The sequence below is a fragment of the Ascaphus truei genome, chromosome 7 (assembly GCF_040206685.1).
Source record: "Ascaphus truei isolate aAscTru1 chromosome 7, aAscTru1.hap1, whole genome shotgun sequence".
In the NCBI taxonomy this organism is placed as follows: domain Eukaryota; kingdom Metazoa; phylum Chordata; class Amphibia; order Anura; family Ascaphidae; genus Ascaphus; species Ascaphus truei.
In genome coordinates, this window is record NC_134489.1 from 81,514,511 (window position 1) to 81,539,308 (window position 24,798).

The following is a 24,798-nucleotide window of genomic DNA, read 5'->3' on the forward strand; positions in this document are numbered from 1 at the left end:
ATGTGTAACAAATGGCTACAATTCATCAGTTTAATACTTAAGATGTTAATAACAATGAATAAAAAAAATTGAATTTCCACTCAAAACTTTTTACTGATCTACGACCTGTGGGACTGCTTTTTTAAAATCTTTATTGATCTTTGCTTCATGGCATTCTCAACAGTAAAGTAACAGTCCACATTAGGCAGAGCAAACCTCCATTAGGTGTCTTTCCCTGACGCGTTTCATGATTTGCTCACTCGGGCATTTCAATAGCATTAATTATGAAGTGACTACATCAGGGGAATAGGTACCTCACACAGGCATGCACCCAGCGTGGACTGAGTTGAAAGAACATTATAATAATAATAATGATATATAAAGCAAACAATGAATGCAGCACAGCTTATTGTAGCTGACTGATGAAGTCAAGATTGTCACAAAAGCACTAAAAGCCTGATAAAAAATAATAAAATTTGAGTGCCCTCGAGAAAGAATTAAGGATTTGTAGATAAAATCAAAGCAATATTACACAATATTTTTTTTCTTTCTTTTCTCTCTCCCCCCCCCCCCCCCCAACGATTTGCGTTTTTGAAGTGGATCTGAAAGAGCAATAAAACCTTGTGTTCTGAAAAGCACTGCCGCACTTTATGGGTTTTGTGGCATATTAGCTATAGCAAAACTGCTTACACAGGTTATTCGGAGACTTGAGCGAGAACAGTACTTTGTTTTCAATGTACGGACAACGTCACATTGCTTCAAATGTTGATATCACCTTATGTCAGCCGCCCATGAGAAATGATGCTCTCTTCTTAGTACTAAGTACAAGAAATTCATTGACGTTAAACTGTCCTGCCACATTGCTCTGAGTGTCTAGAAAATCAAATTTAAAGCAACATGGAAGTAAGTTTTTATAAATTGTGCCTTGTTTTGTCTTCCTGAGCCCAAAGTATTTAGTTTCTTCTCTTTTTTTATTTTCTTTGTTTTGCTGAATATCAGACAATGGTCGTGATATCAAAGGTAATGTACAGTACCATGGCCAGATGTCTTATTGGATGCCTAGAGTGCCACTTTGTCTGGCATGTTAAGTTATTTGCCTGCTGCATGTACAACAGAATGCCATGTGCCCATGCTGGCCTGACTATGACCAGGTGCGTTATTGAGTTTATCTTTTGATTTGTAGCATTATAATTAAGTACGCTCTGCTTTTTGTTGGACCATGCATTTATGCAGCTAAAACACTGATTACTAATCCAATGCTATTAAGCAACTATACAAATTGAACGACAGAAAATAAGTGAAGTGAAACTAAATACTCCCACAAGCAAAAAAGGGAATATTCTACTAACCACTGATTTATGTATTTACTTTTACAGGGTCGCAGGTACAGTAGTGTAGCACACTACAGTTAACTCATTTGCTGCCAGAAGCTTACTTTGCAATTGGCAGCTTGCCTTGATTTACTCCTCTTTTGTCTCCTTAAAACTAGTTTCACATTCCTGGATGGCAGGGGGTATGGTTTTTTTAAGTTTACTTTAGTACTGTAGCAAGATGTGCATGCATGCCTTTGAATTACATTACCCATTGTAATAGTTTGCCATATGCAGCAGTACATATTTGATACCATCTGCATCTACGGTACCTGTCATTGATGGCTGCATTTGTCATTATAACAGCAGCAATACTTCTATTTAACTTCTAAACATATATTGGTTTTATATGTTGCTGCATCAAATCAGTCTTATTAAACCTGAAGTCATACTTAATTCGGCTTGTAAAATGTTGTTTTAAAATGTTATGTAAACTGTTGGGTTCTACTGTAAAGCACTTTTGTGAATTAGTGCTTGTGGCAAATGTTTCTGTGTGGTACTCAATGTTACGTTGCAAGTTTGCATGCTGTGTATGATTATCATACAGTCCAATATTGTATGCTTACTAACCATAATTTGTTTCTTGTGGAGTTACTAATATTCTAGTTATATGTGTTATGATACAAACCATGCTTTTTATCTACACAGTTTGTAAGAGCCCTTATTTTCCATGGAAATGTACTGAAAGCTACAATATTTCAGCATTTTGTATTTTTTAAAATATGTTTGCTATGTGCTTTTTTTCTTCTCTTTTGTTAAAAAAACAAATGGAAACCTGTTTAGAGTAACACCATTAGGCTGTTTAAACAGGTCCACAAAATACTGTACATTACCAAATAGAAAGGTCTTAAAATATCTATAGAACATTCCAGATCGTAAGTGGGAAGCAGTGCATTTTGAGTGGACTGGTGGCAATTGACATACACAGTTAGAACCTTCTAACACTTTGTAACATAGGCCACTTTTCAACAAGTTGTGAACATGTTTTCCCCATGCTGGAGAGGATTTTTGTCCCATCAATTTTAATGAAGTGGGACTTTTCTTTAGCCTGTGGGAGACACCTTTTGGGCCCATTGAGCTTGTAGCTATAGTAGTCCTGGAGAAATAGTTGCAGATTGTGATATTGTACAGTACCTGTTAACAAGAACAACATGAAAGTTCTTTATAGATCTCATACATTTCTTCCTGAGATAGATCTCATATATAATGTCAGATTTAAAATTATCACAGCCTTCAGAATATCTCAAAACCATTAGCATGCAATATCTTATACAATACACTATAAACTGAAATTTACTACAATGGTAAGTTTTACATTAAGGAAAGCCAAGTCTTGAATGTACTAATATGTGTACCCTAATGCTTTTTGCAACATTGTAACAGACTTTCAAACTATTGAAGCATACAATATCAGCTTTGGATACACTCAACTGCAGGAACTACTAATTATAAGTAAATGAATAAACATGTTGAATTTTAGCTTACATTATTGTGTCCCAGTTCATAAAAACAGGGGTGCCCAAACTAGGGGGCGTGAGATTTTTTTTGGGGAAGGGCGCGGCGGTTACAGAGGCCCCACGCTCTTCCCCAAGGCATTTAAAATAAATGCTGGGGAACCGTGTGAGGCCTCTGCAACTCAACTTACCGAGATTCAGCTGGCTTTGGGACACGTTGCCATTGCGATGGGCATCAAATGACCCCATGGTGTCATTTGATGCCCGTCGCCATGGCAATATGGTGGCAGATGACGCCACACTAAGGCAAGTGGAACGAGCACTGAGAGAGAGCTGGCAGGGGGGGCGCAGCATCAAAAGTTTGCACACCTGCATTACAACATATGTCTAGGAGTCTATAACAATCATCTATTTATTTTACCAAGATTACTTTTTGTGGGTTCAATATCATGTGAGCGAGGGGATCACAATTTTTCCCAGATCGCATTATGCATTTTTTCTTTTCCTTTCTTGTGCTACATGCTGCAGGTGTTTTTTTCTTCTTAGGATTTGTGCCATTTCACACTCTGGGTGAGAGGGTCACGCCTGGGCTGCAGGGAAAGAGAGATTACTGATAGAATATACTAGTCTCTGTATTTGTTGTATTATTTATTAGTTGCTTGTTTCTCGTGCAGGTTGTGCTATTCTATGTTTGATTGTTTTTTTTTACAATATATTCTGTGACACATACTGTACTGTGTTTTCTACAGAGTAATTTTAGGAAGATTGAAGAGCAAATAATGTGTTAAATGAATGAAAGGCTTGCAGGGAATTCATGCAACCCAAATGTGTACCATGTTCATCAGAGCATGGCTTAGGCATCTCCCATAACAATGAAACATGCATTATTATAGAACCCTTATCATCTTGACTTTTAGTTTAAAAAAAAACACAGAATGTTATCTATATACTAGACCAGGGTGGCCAAATCCAATCCTCACCAGTACAGGTGGCTCATTCTGACCGTGCCACTGATTAAGCCACCTGTGCTGAAGCAGGGACATCATTTCCTTTCCGAGTCATGACGTCGCATGACCATGGCAACGCGACGCCGCGCGACATCCAGTTGGTGATGTTCGCGGCATCATTTAATGCTGCGATTCGAAAAGGAGGAGGGCGGCAGCTACACGTAAGTGCCTAGGGGCAGCGGATTTTCAAATCTGTTGCTGACAACAGTGCCGACAAGTTTACTATTGCATGGAAAGTGCCATTTAAGTTCATGTGAGTTTCCCTGAAATAATGCTCCAATCAGCACTATTGCAGTTTAATGAATAACCCCCTTAGCATCTGTAAGTGTAGTCACACTGATCTAGAGGAACGTCTGGAGAGGTCACAATACAGTAACTCTCACATAGTTTAAAACAGTACTAAGTATGTATGTGTGTATATATATATATATATATATATATATATATATATATATATATATATATATATATATATATATATAGTAAATAAATGAGAGCAAAGGCACTCCGTTGGGTCAACAATGGTGGGTGCAAATCCTATATGAACAAAAATAGGCAATACGATACTGTGTGGACGAATATCAAAGGCAGCACTCCAGAACGATGTGATCATCTTGAGAAAGGTCCTGCATGTAGGACCGAAACGTTGGATATAATGTCTCATTAATACATATCTTTTTTGACTACTTTCTGGAGTGCTGCCTTTGATATTCATCCACACTGTATCGTATTGCCTATATATATATATATATATATATATATATATATATATATATATATATATATATATATATGTAGAGGTATCAGTACCGTGTTAGCCGAGCTTCAATAATCAAAAAATAAATAGATGATACCGTTCTGTGGCTAACGAAATGCTTTTATTTGTGCGAGCTTTCGAGATACACTGATCTCTTCTTCCGGCGATGTTACAATGAATGAAGCAAGGATAACTTAAAAACAGTGTCTCTTGGAATGTTATCTGTGCTTGTCCTTCCCCCGGTGTGGATGTGTTTTATGGCTAGAGGTGTCAAAGGGTAACTGAAAGCAAGTGAAGAAAGAGTGTGTATGTGTATCAGTGTGAATAAAAATGAATGGAGAGCACACAGTATAAACAGTGCTCTACACAAGGTGTGTGTGGAGTGAGAGGGATATAAATGGTGTGGGTGGGTGTGGAAATGTGAGAGTTTGTAGCACAACTAAAAGTGTGTGTGGATACTATGTGGTCCCTATTGGTGTATATGGATGGAAAAATAAGGAGTATTGGTATGTGTAAGAGACAGCTGTGTGTGCATACATATAGCACAGTATGTACAGACATGGCCTTTAGCGCTCATGGGAAGAGAGTTCGCTAGTGTCAGTAATGACTCATAAAATTTCGATCTCTGTTTAGACCACTGCTAAATTTGTATTCATGCAACCGTCTCTCTTTCGGGGTTTTAAGATTACCTTTGAGTATGGCAACCCTCAGATCGTTCATCTTATGGCCAGAGTCAGAGAAATGTTCGCCAACAGGACTGTCTCTTGTTCCGCGTGTGATGCTGTGGTGATGCAGGTTCATTCTCTTGTTTAGCCCCTGTCCTGTCTCACCTATGTAGTAGCAGCCCCCTGGGCATTTCATGCACATGATGAGGTACACGACAAGCACAGATAACATTCCAAGAGACACTGTTTTTAAGTTATCCTTGCTTCATTCATTGTAACATCGCCGGAAGAAGAGATCAGTGTATCTCTAAAAGCTCGCACAAATAAAAGCATTTCGTTAGCCACAGAACGGTATCATCTATTTATTTTTTGATTATATATATATATATATATAAATATATATATATTTATATATATATATATATATATATATATATATATAAAATCAGAAACAAATAGTCGATACCGTTCTGTGGCTAACAAAATGCTTTTATTCGTGCGAGGTTTCGAGATACAGTGATCTTTTCTTCTGGCGATGTTACAATTGATTAAGCCAAGAAATTTACTTTCAAACAGGACAGCTCGGAATGTTATGTCGGTGGGTGAAGCCTAACCCTCCCCCCCATGCTTACTCTAACATCACAAACATTCAGGGACCATTTAACACCATAAGCCATAAATTGCATACTGCAAGGGGTGTGGGGGTGTGGGGGGGGGGTTAGGCTTCATTCAAAGAGATAACATTCCAAGCAGTCCTGTTTGAAAGTAAATTTCTTGGCTTAATCAATTGTAACATCGCCCGAAGAAGAGATTGCACAAATAAAAATAAATAACTGAGCTTATTAATGTAGTGCATTTTTTTTTACTCTATCCTTTAGCATCTAGCAGTTAATCAAATGTTTAAAAAAAAAAAAAAAAAAATTAAGTTTGTTTAATTGTACACAGGTTTCTCATGAAGGCCAGATTAATTCCAGGTTAGACGTGAGGCACAAAGATAGAAAAATGATGGTAAGACACCCTATAATTGCCAGGCACTAGTATTACATGTTTGTCATATAACTCCTACACTAAGATCTACTATTGCTGCATTGAAGCACACAGTCCACCATTACTTGCTCATGCAAGAAGAGAGTAACCTTTATACACTGACATTAAGACAGTCCTATTCTATATAACTACTTAAAAGGTATTCTAATGTCAAAGTACACCATCTGACAGGTTAATAGTGTGTGCGTGTATGTATATATATATATATATATATATATATATATATATATACTAGCTGAGAGACCCGGCGTTGCCCGGAATGTAAATAGATAAAATAAATTGATGTTGTTTAAAATAAAAAGTATAATTTTTAGTAGTTCCAGTTTGAGCAAAGATATAAAAACAAAACCACAACTACAATGCCTGAGTAATAAATGTAGGCCAACTACACACTGACTGAGAAACTTCTGATCTCTCTGATCTGATATCAATAAGGGGCGGAGCCAAAATTATAGTAGGCATGAAATGACAGTTAGTGAGGAGATTCTCACAGCAGCCATTTTGTGTAAGGACAGATTAATTTCTACAAAACATATGGGTTTTTTTTCCCTTTTCAGTGAAGCAAATAAATAACAATATGTTTAGGCATTAAATGACAGTTAGTGAGGAGATACTCACAGCAGCCACTTAATATTGTAAAATGTAGATTCCAACTTATCCCTTTTAAGAGATGTAACATTCATCTAATATGGATCTCATGTGATATTAGGTGAAGAAGCATGGTCTCAGGTGTGAGTGTGTGTGTGTGTGTGTGTGTGTACACAGGCGTGACAGTGAGTGTGTGTGTAGACAGGGGTGACAGTGTGAGATGGATGAAACTTACCTTAGACTCCGCAGGGGTTCTCTGGGGGTATGGTGAGTGTGTGACAGTGAAGTACTTTATTGAAGAATCTGCCTTGGACTTCATCCCAGCCGTATTGGACTTTATATTTGGTCAGGCTATATTTATATTTCTTTTTGGAGGCGCCGGTTTGTTTTTAGTAAAGTAGGCGTGTGTCAGTGATGTCACTGTACATTTTGGCCAATGAGAGTCGTGTGGGAGGCTGACTATGGGCGGGCGGGCGGACACAGGGGCCAATGTCTGTGTGTGTCTATGTGTGTGTCACAGTGGAGCGTACCTCTTGGCCAATGAGAGTCGCGGGGGAGCGGGCGGACACAGGGACCAATCAGATTCGCCGCATCTAGCACTAACCTTTCGATTTTAGATATTAAGATATTTATATATATATAGTTGGATTTGCCATGTACACGGTACATAGTAAAATAGTCTTTTACTTTAGGTCTAGCAAAATTCTAACTAATACTGCAATCATATAATGAAATAAAAAAATAAAAAACTACATAGAGAACAAAAATTTGATTAATAACGTTTTGATAAATGGGTATAAATCCTTCTAAACAATTTAAGCACCAGAAAATAGTATATTTTCCTGTTTACCATGGTAGTGAGAACCGTAGGGTTAACTCTATCCTCAGCTGAGTAGGACAGGAAATGGAATTCTTGCAGGTAGGCCATAAAGCCCCTCCCACTACCTGCAGATGGTCTATTTCCTGTCCTACAGCTAAGAGTAAAGTTTGTTATTTTTTAATAGGACTCACCGGACTGTAGCTATTGCAGTCAAACCAGGGAGTCTCAGCCTCTCTTCCCCTGAAGCTCCGTTTGACGTACCGTGGGTGGTAGCAAGACTGAGGCTCGTGCGACTGAGCATTACTGCGGATACGTCTTTGAATGCAGCGGGCAAACAGGGGGGCTGTAGAGTGGATCGGAAGCTCAAAGCATTACCGCACAGGCCTTTGAGGATGTAGGGAGTGGGAAAGACAGACCAGCAAGGTGTCCCATTTAAGTGCATAGCGCACGCACATTCGAACATTGACGTCACAGCGCCAGAGCGACGGCACACAGAGCTGTGTGAAGGGATCCTGGAAGTAGCCGAAGCATGGAACGCTCGGCAGACAGGAGAAATCAGCTGAAAGAAGTTTGGAAGCCAGCATAGAAACTAGAGGAAGTAATGGGTCGCTTACAAAAATTAGGTGAGTCCTTAGCTTAGTTTGGTAGAGAATAAAAGAGAGTTGATATCATCGAACTGAAAGAAGTATTGTTTCTTCACTTTAGTACTATGGTTATACAACCAGAAGTAGGAACTTCTATGGGGGCGGTAGAGTCCCTGCATCAGAAGAAAAAAGGTTTTAAAAAAACTAAGTGGTTTGCAGCATGTGAAAAGCCAGCGTTAGAAGCCAAGAAGCTTTGTGCAGACTGGCTTAAAGCAGCAGCAGGAGAATCAAATGAACAAATGAATACTTTCCTAGCATGGATGAAAGATACAGTAAAGCAGAATGTAGAGTCTACGGTGCAACAAGCAGTGAAGCCAGCGCAAAAAAGAGCAAGTTCCCAGACCAGCCTGGAGTGAGAGACTCCTCATCAGACGAATCAGAGATGATATATCACCAAGCTTCGGAAGGGGAGTGTGATTCGTCAGAGCAAGAAATGCAAGCTGAAGAATCAGAATTTGATTTAGACATGGTGGATCCTCTTATAAAGGCAATAAGAGAAACATTGGGAATTAGACGATACAGAAGAAATTACTCAGAAATCAGATAAATTATTTGGGACAAGGCAGAAGAAAACAAGATGTTGTCCATGATACAAATGGAATTGTCACAGCCAGATAGAAAACTAAATATTCCCAAAAAGTTTAACATGATGTATCCTTTTGTACAAGAGGAGGTAACATACTGGGAAGTCAGTCCTAAAATTGATGCAGCAATTTCCAGAATTTCAAGAAAAACAACCATACCAGTCAAAGATGCAGCATCACTAAAGGATGTAATGGATAAGAAGATGGATAGTGTTTTGAAGAAAGCATATGCGACAGCAGGTACAGCATGCAAACCGGCAATATCAACGACATTGGTTTCAAGAGCAACGCGGATATGGATTGCTAATATAGAAGAAGCATTGGAAAAAAGAGTCAAGATAACTTCTATTCTAAAAGCATTGTCAGCAATCAAATGGGCTGCCGACTACGTAGCTGAAGCGTCGCTGGATGCGGTAAGACTGGCAGCCATGTCAATTGCCTATACAGTAACAGCAAGAAGAGCGCTATGGCTCAGACACTGGATGGCAGATACAGCATCCAATGTAATTTGCCCTTTGGAGGAGAATTTCTATTTGGGAATAAATTAGATGCAATTATAAACAAAGCGTCTGGAGGTAAAAGCACATTTTTACCACAAAAAAGTAGAAATAGAAGATAAGGCCCTACATTCCATCAGACGGAAAGAACACATATAGGGAAACAAGAACATATCATCCTGGAAGACCGTTCTCAAGACAAACATCATGGAAAGGCGGGCAAAATAAGCTTTTTGGGGGCTCCATAGGGAGGGCATCATTTCCCAGATGAAAATTCTCATGAAGGTGAAGTTGTCCAGAGGCTTCCAGTTGGGGGAAGACTGAGCCATTTTGATGGCAGCATGGACTCAATCAATAAAATACAGTAGGGTACAACAGATCCTTTCTTTTGGGTACCACCTGGAGTTCAAGAGCATTCCAAGAAGGATATATTCATAAAGACAACATATGCACAGACAAAACAGAAAATAATACAAATTAGTTTTATCCAGCAGGAGTTATTACGAGTTAACGTAATAACAAAGGTTCCTCAAAGACAGATGAGAAAAGGGATCTATTCCAAGAACTTTTTGGTGGAAAAAGCATCAGGAGGTTGCAGAGCAGTGTTGACTCTAAGAACCGTAAATACCTACTTACAGGTAAAAAAGTTCAAAATTATTTCACTAAACATCATCATCCAAGAAGTAAAATCAAACGATTGGATGATATCAATAGATCTAATAGATGCCTATTTACACATTCCTATAGCAGAGACATTAATCCTCAGATTTACAATAAATCAGGAACCTTACCAATATACGGTGCTGCCGTTTGGACTTAGCAATATCTCCCAGAATGTTTACAAAAGGTGTTAGCTCCATTGATAGCAGAATTAAGAAAGAGGGTCATGGAAATGTATCCATATCTTGAAGATATTCTGATAAAATCACAAAAACAAGAAAAACTGCTACAAGACAGGAACATAGTCTTGTCTTTTCTAGAACATCTTTTCTAGAACATCATGGCTGGATCGTAAATGTCAACTAAAATTCTTATGAGTAGAATTTCACACGGCAGAAGGAGAGGTGCGATTACCATATTCAAGGATCCAAGACATTGGAATCGAGAAAAGAACGCTCAGACCAGCGAACATCTCTTCAGCAGCAGGCTGTATGAGACTCCTGGGAAAATTTACATCAACGCTAAATGTAATAAAATGGGCAAGTCTACACATGAGACCATTACAACAACATTTCTTACAGCAGTGGAATGGTGATCCCAAGGATGTAAAACAAGAAATATACATATACCTACACACAAAGAAAGAACTAAGATGGTGGGGAAATGCCCCAAACATATTAAAGGGACGTAATCTACGTTACACCAAGTACAATGGGTAACGATCACCACAGACGACAACAGCGCAGGTTGGGGAGCCCAGATGGGAGACCTACTGGTACAAGGTACTTGGACAACCAAAGAACAGCAATTACCTTTAAACATGCTGGAACTCAGGGCAGTGCAGAAAGCACTGGAAGCATTCCAAACCAGGCAAAGGATGGAAATATACAATTACAATCAGACAACAGGGCCGTGGTAAAATATATACCCAAGCAAGGAGAAACAAGGAGCAAAAGACTGATGAAACTAACATCAGAAATTCTATCTTGGGCTGAAGGCTATGTTACAGCTATAACACGCTGGGGAGGTAACAATACCAGGGCCAGAAAATATTGCAGCATATTTTCTCAGTCGCAACCTAATTCACCCGGGAGAATGGACATTAGACGACCAAGTATTCCGCAAGTTGGTACAAACGTTGGGGGCAACCAGAGATAGATCTGATGGCTACTCACCAAAACAGAAAGGTGAATTATTGTGCAAGGCACATAGATGCCCTCAGTTTCAAGTGGCAGTTCAAACTGGCATTTCTGTTTCCTCCAATTTCTCTCATTTCAAAGATAGTGAGGAAGATCAGGAGCGATCACACAGAGGTGATACTGGTGGCACCATATTGGCCGAGGAGACCATGGTTAGCCCATCTCAGAAACATGGCAATAGACACAACGTGGCATTTACCAAATGACAAGGGACTGATACAAAAAGGACCAGTAAATCACCCAGAGCCCAAACAATTGGTCTGGGTGGCTTGGAGATTGAGTGAAAGACATTAAGACAAAAGGGATGTTCAGATAGAACAATAAAAACCCTGTTGGAAGTAAGAAAGAAGTCTACATCAACAGTATACTACCGAATTTGGTTATGCTTCAGAGACTGGGGTGTTAAACAAAAACAGACGTTTTTTTTCTCCAAATACTGTGACACTAGTAGAATTCCTACAAGAAGGATTTGATAGAGGACTCAGTCTGTTCATTGAAGGTGCAAGTTTCTGAATTGTTAAGAAGAATCTAGCAACTGAAAGAGTCATTATTCGTTTTTTACAAGAGGTTAAGACCGCAAATCAAGAATAGAGTGCCAGCATGGGATCTATAACAAGTATGGATGTTCTCACAATGCACCCTTTTGAACCTATAGATAAAATACCCTTGAAGTTGTTAGCATGGAAGGTTGCGTTCCTGATAACTATTACATCAGCAAGGAGAGTGGGAGAATTACAATCCTTGTCTTGTAAAGAACCGTTTCTGGTCATCCACCAAGATAAAGCAGTGATGAGACCAGGGTACCATTTTATACCGAAAGTAGTTTCTCAATTTCATATCAACCAAAAATTGCAATTCCTTCATTTTGCCCCAAACCAGGTTATAAGAAGGAAGAAAGATTGCATAATCGTGACATAGTGAGGTGCTTGAAAACCTATAATGAGAGGGTGCAAGACATAAGAAAGTTAGATAGGGTGTTTATTATTCCAGAAGGACCAAGGGCGGGGCAAGCAGAGTCCAAAGCAATAATATCCAAATGGATTGTCCATGTATCAGAAAAGCATACGAAAACAAAGTACAAAGTACAAAATCAAAATCCACAACTGAACTTAAAGGCACATTCAATGAGAGCCATGGCCACTTCGTGGGCATTCAAGGCACAAGCATCACCAGCACAAATCTGCAAAGCGGCAGTGTGGTCTTCATTTACCTGTAGCACATTTATGAAGTATTATAGAATGGACATTCAGGCTTCAGCTGCCGCAAGCTTTGGTCGAAAAGTACTACAGTCTGTAATAAAATTAAGTGGAAGACTGTAATAAATAAAATGGTTGAAACTACAGTACATCAAAGGGATAAAAATAGGGCATAACATGTTATGGACATGTTAACACAACTGCTAGCAGCATGGGGTCTCACTTATCTTAACAGCAGCGCCTCCACTTCCCCAGGATCCCCATCATGTAAGATTCCCCTGGGCAAGAACCTTAGCAACACACATATGCTTTGAACTGTTTTACTGTAACGCACGAAATAACCTTTATCACTTTATCTTGGCAAGAACTCATTCATTAGCTTATACTATACTTATAACGCTAGTGGCTCGGCCACTCTCATAAGGAGTAATGTCTCTGTCCCGTCACCGCGTGCCCCACACCGTATCCATGTACTGTATTTGTATATAGGCTCGGTCCTTTGGCCACTCCACTTAGTGTCCCCAAAGAGTGTTCCCTAAGGCGGGATCAGCGCCTGTTGACCGGTGTTGGTGCACTTTGTTAAATACCTTCCGGTCACTGCGGTGACCGGTGACAACTTCAAAAAGGATCCGCCGATCCAGCGCAGTTGGTCTGATGTCGCGATGCTCAGCAACCTGGTCCCAGATGACTAGCAGCAACCGCGACTCTGCACTCTTTGTCCCTATCTGTATTCAGTAGGGGGGATGTTAATATCACTATTGGGCTTCCCTGCAGCACACAACCTACGGTGACTCAGGGAATCTCTTAAGGTCCTCAGGGAAGATCTAGCCTATGCAGGTGGGTCATGGACCCCCTGCACTCACACTACCTCCTTCCCCGCTCCTCCGGTGCCCTCTGGCTAGCGTGGTCTCTCCCCCACACTTCCCTTTCCTGCCTTCCGCTAATCCATCCTCTTCTTGTCAGAGCACACAGCACTGCAGCTGTGTCACTGACAAGACTACACACACCTAAGGGCAGGGTCCCTACCTAAAGGGCCTTCCCTAAGAACCTACCCACTAACCTAGTGGGTAGTGGGGCCTGCCTGGGGTAACCTGGCCTACTGTAAGAGCCACTTGCTCCTTACACCCTTCCTCCCCCTTCCTGCTCCCAACTGCCGTTCTGCAAAACCCACGAAATGTATCCCTTTCCCTGCTCCCGGGAATCCTGGCCTCTCATTGGCCACTCGGGGACACCTGGTGTCTGCCTCCCTTGGCCTCATGGGAATTGTAGACCCGTGGAGGCTATTCCTATATTGGCGCCGCGTGCGAGATTCCACTGCGCATGCGCGACTTCCTAATGGCCGCCGCAACTCCCGCACTCCACTGTGCATGCGCGCGCAAACCATCATGGCGATCCCCGCTAGCCGGGTGCGCCGCCAAGCCTCCTGAGGCTCGGAATGCTCCCTGCTCCGGCCCCCACCTTTGCTGTGTGCCGGCGGGTCCATCGCTGCTTCCGGCGGCACCCGCGACCGCTCGGCGCGCACGGCGGGGGGTCTCTGGGGCTTCAAGGGGACCGGGGTTACAAGTATTTATAATACATATGTTTTTGTGTTATGTACACTTTAATACTGTACTTCTAAATGTTATTTTTATTTTTATTTGATTCTAATATAACTATAACTTAGAGGTTTTTTCATTACACTAAGTTTTTAGGTGTGCTTTTAATTAATTGCACTCCTCTCCTTATTCAATTGTTTCATCCAGTTCAGAGACAAATTGGTTCAATGATTTTTAGAGAGACACAAAATTACTAAGAAATGAGCTTATGCGATATAATTGTAGAGTCAATGCTATCCAAGCACAAAAGAAAACTTAATTTAGTCTCTGGGAAAAATATCACGCAGTAGTCAATCATTGATAACAGATGGAAATAGAATTTACCATTCCGCAACACCTGTGCCTTATATCTCTCCCCACATGAGTTGGCACACTAGGACTGTGCTTGGCATACAGATGTAACCGATATTAACTAAAAAAAAAAATGATTCTTTGCACCAAAATAAGGAGAGAGTGTGTCAATATTATCTGTCAAGTTCAACCCAGCATAAACCCTAAAAAGATTCATAATAGCAGTGCTTTTTTCTAGAAAAAAAGTGAGGGAACTCTGATGTGAGGATGGGACAGGGGGAATTATTCATGGACATTTACCACGTGCTCAGGGCCACCAACAGCTTTCCTGGGGCCAATGCCTAGAATTTGCACTGCCTCTCGTCATCCATGTCAACGGCCTTGAGAGACCCCACCTCTTTCACACCTCATGGCTCTTACTGCCCTTTATTCCCCCCTCCACTCCCCATTTATTTCTCTCTCCCATCAGTCTCTCACTCTTCTCCCTTCTCTTTCTCACCTCACTCTTCCTCTCTCACCCCCTTCATCTGCTCTCACCCCCCTTCATCTGCTTTCACCCCCTTCATCTGCTTTCACCCCCTTCATCCGCTCTCTTCCCCTTTATCCGCTCTCTTCCCCTTCATCCGCTGTCTTCCCCCTTCATCTGCTCTCTTCCCCCTTCATCCACTCTCTTCCCCCTTCATCCCCGCTCTCAGCCACCTTCATCCTCTCACCTCCCCTTTATCCTCTCACCCCATCCTCTCTCGCCCCCCCACCCGCCATTAAAACTCTTTACCTGGCTATGGAGGTGCTCCCTGGCACCGGAAGTTGTAACACTCTTCCAGGTCGCTGGGGCGGCCCCTAACATTCTCTGTTGCATAGGCTCGCGCCCTCCTTTTCTGCACACTTTCTCCTCCACACAAGTCACGTTTCCACAGTCATCAAAATGTGCCACATATGGCGTTGCCAGTTGCCATAATAGTATTAGCGCAGAATGAAGTTACTTTGTATCAAAGAAAAAATTAATTTGACAGCGGGAGATTCAGTATATAGGTAAAAAAAAATTGAATCTTTTCACCAAATAGCTATTATAAAAAATATATTACACTAATAATGTATATATACACTAATACTAATTATAAATGTAAAAAAAAAAAATTATGTAATTTAAATTGTATTAGTCAGATATTCAACACCAGGGATGCTTAAAAGATCGTTTTAAAAACAAATGATGCATAATACAATATTTATGGTCTTCATACATACAGTACGTCTAAGGTTTGTATTACTTTTAGCTCTGACATTTTGGACACAACCCAAATTTGAAGAAATATGTTGATACATGGGCCCCTTCGGGTTAAATGTATCAAGGCAAAAGTGGATTTGTTTAGGGGCAAAAATCTGCACAGTACCGTATGTTTCAAAGAAAGAAATCCCAATTAAAAGCAATAGGTTTTTTTTTTCTCCAGAATTGCACGCCTTCTGCCTTCATACACGGACCCCACTATGTTTTGGCCACACATTTGTTATCTTGTTGGTGATATTTTTTATCAGTAAAATACATTTAACATACAAAGCCCTACATTTGTCATACAGTTTTTAGCATATAAAAACATACACAAGGAATTTAAGTGTTTAACTATCTCATTTACTGTTAATATTTATTGTTTCTCTTTCATGCATTGATCACATATTTTGTGTTTGCTTCTTTAATTACTTTCAGGCCCTTTTAGTCATATCAAATCCAGCCTCCTGGGATCTACATCAGATTCAAACCTGAACAAATACAGCACGATCAACAAAATCCCTCAACTTACCTTAAACTTTTCAGACATAAAAAATGAGAAAAATACCTCATCCCCACCATCTTCTGAGAAAACGATTATAGCGCCCAAGGTTAAAGAAAGAACACACAATGTCACAGAAAAAGTTACCCAGGTAAGACTTTAAGAAGTGTCAAATTCATGTGTCACGTTAACACTTTCAGTTATTGTACTTATAAAGATTGAGCAAGCAATCATTTATTGCATGCAAAGTATCCCTGGGCTATGGGCATGACCACCAGGTCAAGGTTCCCCCACCCTTCCTCCTCTCTCCTCCATCATCAGACTGCTCTCACATTTGGGGGGTTAATTTTCCATGGACAGGTTTGTCAGAGGGCTGAGGGGAAGGCCCCCTGGGATGGGGGTGGAAGGGAGTTGATTCAAGTCCAGGGAAGGACATTCCGCACCACTTCCTGTTGTGCGTATACCTCCCACCCCCCTTTTTTTGTGTGTTTTCTGATCTTGTGATGCGTGTTTTGTATTTTACTGTATAAAAATAAATGTATGTACATGATTATTATTGCCAGATGGGGCTCTGTGGGTACAGTAATGCCTCGTTGTGGTATTTATTGACAAGTGGGCAGAGCTCACTGTGCAGTGGATACCTGGGGCTGAGTCTCGAAGCGGATGAACAATCTGAGCTGCTAGGCGGTTTGATACCTGGCTTGGGCGATTTCAGGCCACGGTTGACCTTACTGTTTGGTGGAGCTCTCTGGCTGGGGTCTTAGTAGTTAACTGTTACGTGGTATTTTTAATAAAAGCTGTGGCCATTTGAACCTTCAGACCTTTACAGTTTGCGTGTTTCCTGAAGGGTTATGTATTATCGGGGGGTTGGTTACATCAATGGCTCTAGGGTCCTGTTAGAAACTTACTTAACACACCAAACGTGACCAAAGGGTCACCAAGGTCCCTAGATAAATGCACTCATTGTCAAACAAGGCATGGATAATATGTGAGACAATATACTAATATCCCTGCGGATGACTGGATGTGGTAGGTAGCCCACAAAGTATCACTGAGGGGAGCAAATCAATGTGCTCCATATCACAGGTAAAACCAAATAATAACATGTTATTATTATGTTGTAGTAATATAAACTTGCTTAGCAATGTTATCTGATTTAATGCACTTTTCTAAGTATAATGTACCTTCATTTATTGTGTTTGAAATTATTGGGCAAGGAATCATTCATTGTATGAAATGGAAGAAACTTGTTTATCAAAGTTATAACATTTTGATACATGTTTCTTAGTATAATGTACTAACATAGTGCAGAAGTATTGAGCCATATCATTATAGGACAGTGTGCAAGAGCGAGAAATGGGTTTCATTGAAATCACATACTATAGTTCTATTTCTGTTTTATAATAGTAAGTGGTTCTGCTTAACAGCTTTGTTCAGCTCTTTTGTCACCAATTTTTATAACCCTATGATATCTGGTATGATATTAATCATTGAAATCATCAATTTCATCATAATTTGTGGATGGGCTATTTGAAACCAGTTAGCATTCTGGTGCTTCATAGAAACATTTGTTTTTATTTAGTTTCAGGCACCCTCACCTCTCTCACGAAGGTTCAATACGTTCTTGATTTGTTTGATATTGCTTAATTCTTGCGTGATTATGGTTTTATTGAATTCTGTTAATGTTAGATAGTATCAGAATTAAAGTACATATGCAGTAGACATTATTACGGTGCTTTCAATAGCATTACTGTGAAGGGGTGCAATAATGTCTGCTATATCTGTATGCTTTCCCAATTAACATGTTGGTACAGTATTTACTAAAAAAAACAACTATTTTCATATCCTTTTATAGGTTTGGCATTTAAGGCACAGTTTGGGATTTATGCTTTAAATGTATTCAAATAATCAAGTTGTTACTCAAGGTCATTCTTTTTGTTTTATTAATGTTACTATTTTATATGGGAATGCCAATACAAATGTACTGATGTGGTAATGATACCATTATTCTTTGACAGTTTTGGCAACCACGTAGGAAATTACACTTTTAAGCTCATTATTTCACACCTTTTCAATTTCCTAAGTCTTTTCCTTGAAAATGTGTTTTCATGGCATTAAGCCTATTTCTGTTTGATGATGTTAGAATAGGTTGTTTCTGTTATGAATGCATAATGGAACTGTATTGTGTTGAACATTTTTCTTGATATTGTTTACATTTGGGTGATTGTGTGGCAAATACATACAGCAGGTATGAGTAATTTATGGTACATTTCGACTACATTTCGACTACATTTCGCTGTAACCTCATAAAGGTGTAATGATTGAATTTTCATTAACGATTTGTTTTTTTGTAATAGTGTTTACATGTTTTCTTTTAGCATGTTGTGCTGCTTCGGTAGTTTGGATCCATATGCTAGTTGTTTATATGGATTAGGGAAAATGTGTAATGCTAGTTAAGACCATACAAAGGCATTTATCCAACAGATTCATAGATGAGCACCCCCTCTAGCATTGTCTCTGTCTGTGACTGTAACCACAGTGACATCTGGTGAGAGATTGAATGTGCCTCATTAGATTTCAGATTCCCACATCAGATCTAGTGTTGGGGGTCTCCATTTTTTTTCATGTTTTGTAATTCTCAAAAAACATTTCCATTATGCAACCTGGCCAGATTCATAGAGTATGGATGCCACTAAAACATGAAGAATCTGTTTACAAAACAAAATGTACAACTTGGTTGGCTGGAAAGTTTATATGTTTCATGGTCCCCTCAGCTTGGTACTGTACTGTATGTGATACGTACTTAATAATAGGTGCTTCTATTTTTTTTTTTTATGCCTGAACAGTCAATCAATTATTTATTTATAAAATATTTTACCAGGAAGTAATACATTGAGAGTTACCTCTCGTTTTCAAGTATGTCCTGGGCACAGAGTAAAACAAATGATACTTGGTTACAAATACAGTTACATAAATGAACAGGGTATACATTATATACAAGACATTGCGTGCACAGTTAAAGAAAATATATATTATGGGCGTTTGAAACAGTTACAGACCAGATTAAAATGTGAGACAGCCTGGTAGGCAGTCACATATTTCATTATGAAGACAAATGATCAAATAATGACAACTTATTTAAGTGTAAACAAAATCAGTTGTGTATGATAAAGGTGCGTTGTTTAGAATCCTAACTCAGAAACATTGAGAAAAGAGACAGCTTGAATGTCTAACAGATGTACACCTTGCCTGGTTCTGGTTGATGAAGCTCGAAAATTGAAATCTTACATTTCATCACTGACATGTACAGGGTAAATATTTAAGATTTTCATAATGTAGTCATGTACCAGTAATTTCAACTCTCTGTATAATAGTGCTTTTCTTGCAAACAAGTCTCTTGCTTTTAAGCAAACAGCTCCCTTGGTTAAAGAATAGGAAATAACATGTTTTAATTACAACATACTGTAGACAATAGTTTCTTTTTCATATATTTATAGCATATTTAATGCTAGCAGGGGCTGCGGTATTTTATTGAACAAATATTGCAGATGTATTCAATATTCATTTAAGCATTATGATATGGAAATACTATTTAAAATGCAATTGCTTTTAGCGGACAAAAACATTTTGTAAAGGATAATGTAATTGGTGTATTAAAATAATTGTAATCATGCTTAAAGCTAAGATTTAGCTGTTTCTGTTTCTTTGACCATGAAACAGGTTTCCCCACAGAGGGCCTGGGAAAGCTCCTCTTGAACACCCATTTATATCACATTGTGGCTGAACTACAGGAAACTGAACATCTCCCACGTTTTATGTCATGTTTAGTTTACTAACTTACTTTTAACAACTGAAGATATATTTCAAAAATGCGTATGTAGCAGTTGATTATAGAAAATGTAACTGCCATTGGTTAAATTTGGCCGTGGAGGGATAACACCTTTAAATTATTACAATTAATTGTAAGGAAGCTGCTGCACTAAGACTGATGCCACATGACCAGGCAGCCCAGTTCTATTGGGGGAGTATCCTCAAGCAAGCCCTTACAGACAATTGTCATATGGGAAAAGCCTCTTACATTATGGACTTCCAGCAAAGCAGGCCCTCCATCCCACCTCCATATTTTGTTGCATGGTATTACCCTTTTACATAAAAAATACATATTCATGGGCCTGAAACAATGTAAAAAAAGGGAATTTAGGTAGAAAATAAGTCGTAATTGTGTTGAAGTGCATGTAAATTGTAGCAAAGATGCAAAGTTCTGTGGGGAAGATCATGTGACCAGGCAGTCACTAGATGCAATTGGTGCACTGCTAGAGAGAGGGCGGGGCACAAAAACAAGTGTGCCAGCGTCTGTTTCAGAAAAGAAAGGGGATGTGACTTTTTAAATGGTTGCTATAGAAACAAAAAAATGATTTTTACATTATAATACAAAAACATTTTTAATTCACAGTGGTTTTAAAAAATATATATAATTTTCTAATAGTACAGAGCTTATTTATTTAAAAACACACACACACACACACACACACACACACACACACACACACACACACACACACACACACACACACATAGGATATAGCTTAGTCTAAAGCTTTAAAGGAGGAAAAAATGTAATTTAAAAAAACCCGGCAGCTTAGACCGGTGGAGCACAATCTTTTTTCCCTGCGCCCCCCTTCCAGCTGTTCTCCTCTCTCCATGCTCCCTCTTACCTCGTCTCCGGTGTCGGCGTCATGACGCTGTGTTGTCATGGTGACGCGTCTCCAGAAACCACCGGAGCCAAGGTAAGTGCAGTTTACAGAGGCTTTCGCTACTTCCATGGCACTTAATTTAAGTGCCTTCGGGATGCGTGCGGGGACTCTGTAAACCCCACACCCCCGCAGAGAATCTCACACCCCCCAGTTTGCGCACCGCTGGCTTAGACGCTGCTTTAAAATTGTGTGCATAAAGAAACACGCTCCTAACTTTATTTCTATAATACTTGGAATAAGGTGATTCATATCAATAGGTTCGGGCGAGTTCGCCGAATGTAACAAGACTAATTTTGACGGGCTTGCTCCTAAGTTTGAAGTTTGAGTGAGAAACAAATCTATATGTCCTTGGCACCTCCCAATCATATACGGGGTTTACATAATTTGATTCATCTTATTGTAACTGTTGCAAATATGTATTTATATATATATATATATATATATATATATATATATTTTTTTTTATAAGAATACCTTTCACAGTACATTTAAAAGGGCCCTGTTTATTCAAGTGTCACGAAAGCCATATTTTAACCCCCTCCCCCCACCCACACCCTCCCCCAACCCCCATTGGCAAAACCAGATGTCCTTATTTCTAGATAAAATCATTCTTATAAAACCCATGAACTACGCCTGGTGTCATTTTATTTTTAAGATAATTTGTAACCAACGTCAACCCCTTGTGTGCCAGACTGATTAAAATACTTTAAAATTACATTAATTACACTGCCCATTGAGTGTCAAGGTAAACCTGACATATCCGCACGGTGCCAAGGTCGCAGGTCATGTCAATGCAGAGGAATCACATCCCTGAAATATGGATTCCGTGATTGCTATGATCTGAGAATCACTCTTTGCTCACGTACTGAATGTTGCTTGCGAGACAATGAATTATATATGTATCTTCCGAAAATAGCATATCTCTCAATTTATCAATGACTTAATGAATCACTTCTGTATTACCATTTGCTTCAGAGTGTGTGTGTGTGTGTGTGTGTGTGTGTGTGTGTGTGTGTGTGTGTGTGTGTGTGTGTGTGTGTGTGTGTGTGTGTGTGTGTGTGTGTGTGTGTGTGTGTGTGTGTGTGTGTGTGTGTGTGTGTGTGTGTTGGAATCCATAATTTACTCTTTATACTTCAAATTTAATTGTACAGTATGTCCCTTTCTTTTTCGAAGTCTTCAGATTTTAGCAATTGCAGAAAACAGTTTGCAACAGTTAACTATTAGTATTTTGCTTTTATTTTTTGTGTTTTGTCACATTTTGTATATAGCAGCTCACTGAACAAATAAAAATGACTTTTAAAAAGTTGTAAAAACAGTCAAGCATTCAGTCTCCGATATGGCCATGACTGTGTTTGTTGTTACAGTGGCGAAGGAATCTTGCCTTGGGTTAATGGAGAAAGCCCACCCCTTTCCATTTGATCTAATGTTTGGGAGATATAGTGCAAAGCGTATGTAACCCTCATTTGAGATTACTAGGACCTTAAGGGATAACTGTGTGGACCTACACAGAGTAACACCTCTTACATCACATGATGCTGGGGTAATTCGGCAGAAGTTAAGCGCTGTACCCTTCTGCCTGGAGACAGTGACATCACACTAGACTATAAATAGTAAGAGAGAGAACTCACATCCTAGGAGGAGTTGAAGAAGAGGGCTCACTGTGAATAGTTATGCAAGTTCCTATGTTTGGTATAGCGTAAGTATCCCCTTTAGTCTTCCAGAGTACCCTGTTTAGATAGCGTCCCACAGAAATGGTTCCATACTACTATCAAGATTCACAGAGAGACAGCCAATGCTTAAAGGGGGCTCCACAAGCCACAGCCCTTTGGCATAGTTGGACCCACCCGATCAGAGAGTCTGTAGCAGGCTGTTATCCAGAAGGCCACATGATGGCAGGCCTCCCCAAGACAGGGAGACTGATCACAAAAGGTATAGCACCAGGCCCAACAGGAGCCCAGGGGACATGGAACATTACTAGTGCTATGGAGCAAGGGGCTCCCAATGGTAACATGATAATTATAAAGCCTCAGCACATCACCAGAGGTCCGAGATGGGGGGCAGCTAGGGAAGCAATACAAACAGTGCAGCCCAAAGACACTTTTTTGGATATACAAGAGGCACTATGTATAATAACTGTGAGACTGTGTGTAAGAGGTAATAAAGCTGCTGTTTGAATGAATAGTTCCTGTCGCCCATCATTGCTTTTCAACGCACGACCTGCACACAGCCACTGAACAAGGTAACGCTTCCTGAGTAGCCCTAACACAGACACTGATGTAAACTCCCAAAAAGCCGGGCAGGGAGGTTTACACTTATACTGTAACTGAAAGTCAACATTTTCAAGCGTTATGTGATAATGTGCAATGAACCTTGTAGTGCTGTTGCCATTAATAGACTTGACTGCGTCTTCGTGATCTAAAAATTGAAAAGTTTATGATGTGTACGTTTTATTGATTAAATAAAGCTGGGATGCAGTGTAGTATATGAATGTTATGGTTGCGTGATTGTTAAAATGGATGATTCTGCCTTCATTTTTTTCAGTGTTCTGAATGTGACAGTTCTTTAGACATGACAGATAATTCAACAAATGTAGAAAGTTCTTATTAAAGTTGTCATGTTAAGTAATTAAATATGAATTCAAATACGCATATTGTGACTACTTGCTGACAGATCCAATTGAAAGATTATTTATACTACATTTCATAGAAAGTGATTGACTTAAATAGCAGCTATTTCATACTGTTGCTAAGTCATTGTATAATAGACAAAGAAGTCCCACTGCTACATCCAGTATTACAAATTATTTAGTTCATATCTATCTGTTTTTCCTCTGTTTGTTCTCATAACTATGGGTTATGTAGTTAAATCCTTTGGCCAAAACATTTCAAGCCTGAACCATGTCAAGGACCCTCTTAGCAGGTCCTAAATTAAAAATAAACTACCAATTTTATAATGTCTTTTATATATCTTCCACTGCATAGGCACTGCATAGGCACTGCATACATGTCACACATCCCATGCTTTTGGCTCAGTGTTGTTTTGTTTCCTCATCTCTCTATACAGTGGAAGAAATACAAAATACGGTATAAAATTGGTAGTGTAGCACTCGCAGCGCCGGCCTTAGGGCAAGGCGGTTGCCTTGGGCCCCACGCCTTCATGAGGCACCACTCTCCATCTCCCTTCTCCTGTCGGTGCCAGGGTCCAACTTCCGCCTGACCAGATGAGGGGGCTGGAGGAGGGAGCTGGGGAGTCTCTGGACCGGCGCAGGATCACTTTTCACCCCAAGGTAAGTGTTACTCCAACGTGAGCATGAGAATGGGAGAGTGTGAGTGCAGTGTGAGAGGAGGTCTTACCTTCTCCGGAGCTGCCCTCCTCCTGCAGTTCGCATTGTCATGGTGAACCGGCATTAAATGATGCTGCAACATCACATGCCGACATGATGTCATGATGCCGCGACACTGCAGTAGGATGGCTGCTCTTCAAGGTAAGTACCCTCACTACTTCCACCGGAGGGGCCCCACTGCCAGCATGCCACCTTAGGCCCTGCAAAAACTAAGGCTGGCCATGTCCCAGGACATGCTAAGAGGGTCCTTGACGTGGTTGCATGCTTGAAATATGTTGTCTAAGGATTTAACTACATGACCCATACTTACGAAAAGAACAAACAGAGAAAAAACAGATGGCAATTAACTAAATAATTTGTCATACCGCATGTAGCATTGGGATTTCTTTGTCTATTGTTGTATACATAAGGTTACTATCCCAGTAGCACTCCAAATACATATATTTGTACATACATTCACATACATACATATATATATATATATATATATATATATATATATATATATATATATATATATATATATATATTATTTTTCTATAAAATAAAAAAAAAATAGAATATATCGTTCTGTGGCTAACA

General features: G+C 39.7%; 1 protein-coding gene across 5 annotated transcripts in view; it reads left to right on the forward strand.

Moving 5' to 3' along the window:
* KCNH7 (potassium voltage-gated channel subfamily H member 7) overlaps positions 1-24,798 on the forward strand; it is a 398,373-nt gene that overhangs the window by 251,087 nt on the left and 122,488 nt on the right. For 3 of the 5 annotated variants that reach the window (XM_075609205.1, XM_075609209.1, XM_075609210.1), the window contains 2 exons: positions 1,469-1,492; positions 16,056-16,270. In XM_075609205.1, coding sequence (XP_075465320.1) covers positions 1,469-1,492; positions 16,056-16,270 — 239 coding nt within the window. Of the gene's footprint in view, positions 1-978; positions 1,000-1,468; positions 1,493-16,055; positions 16,271-24,798 lie in introns of all 5 variants that reach the window. The other 2 variants (XM_075609207.1, XM_075609208.1) reach the window with 2 other exon arrangements.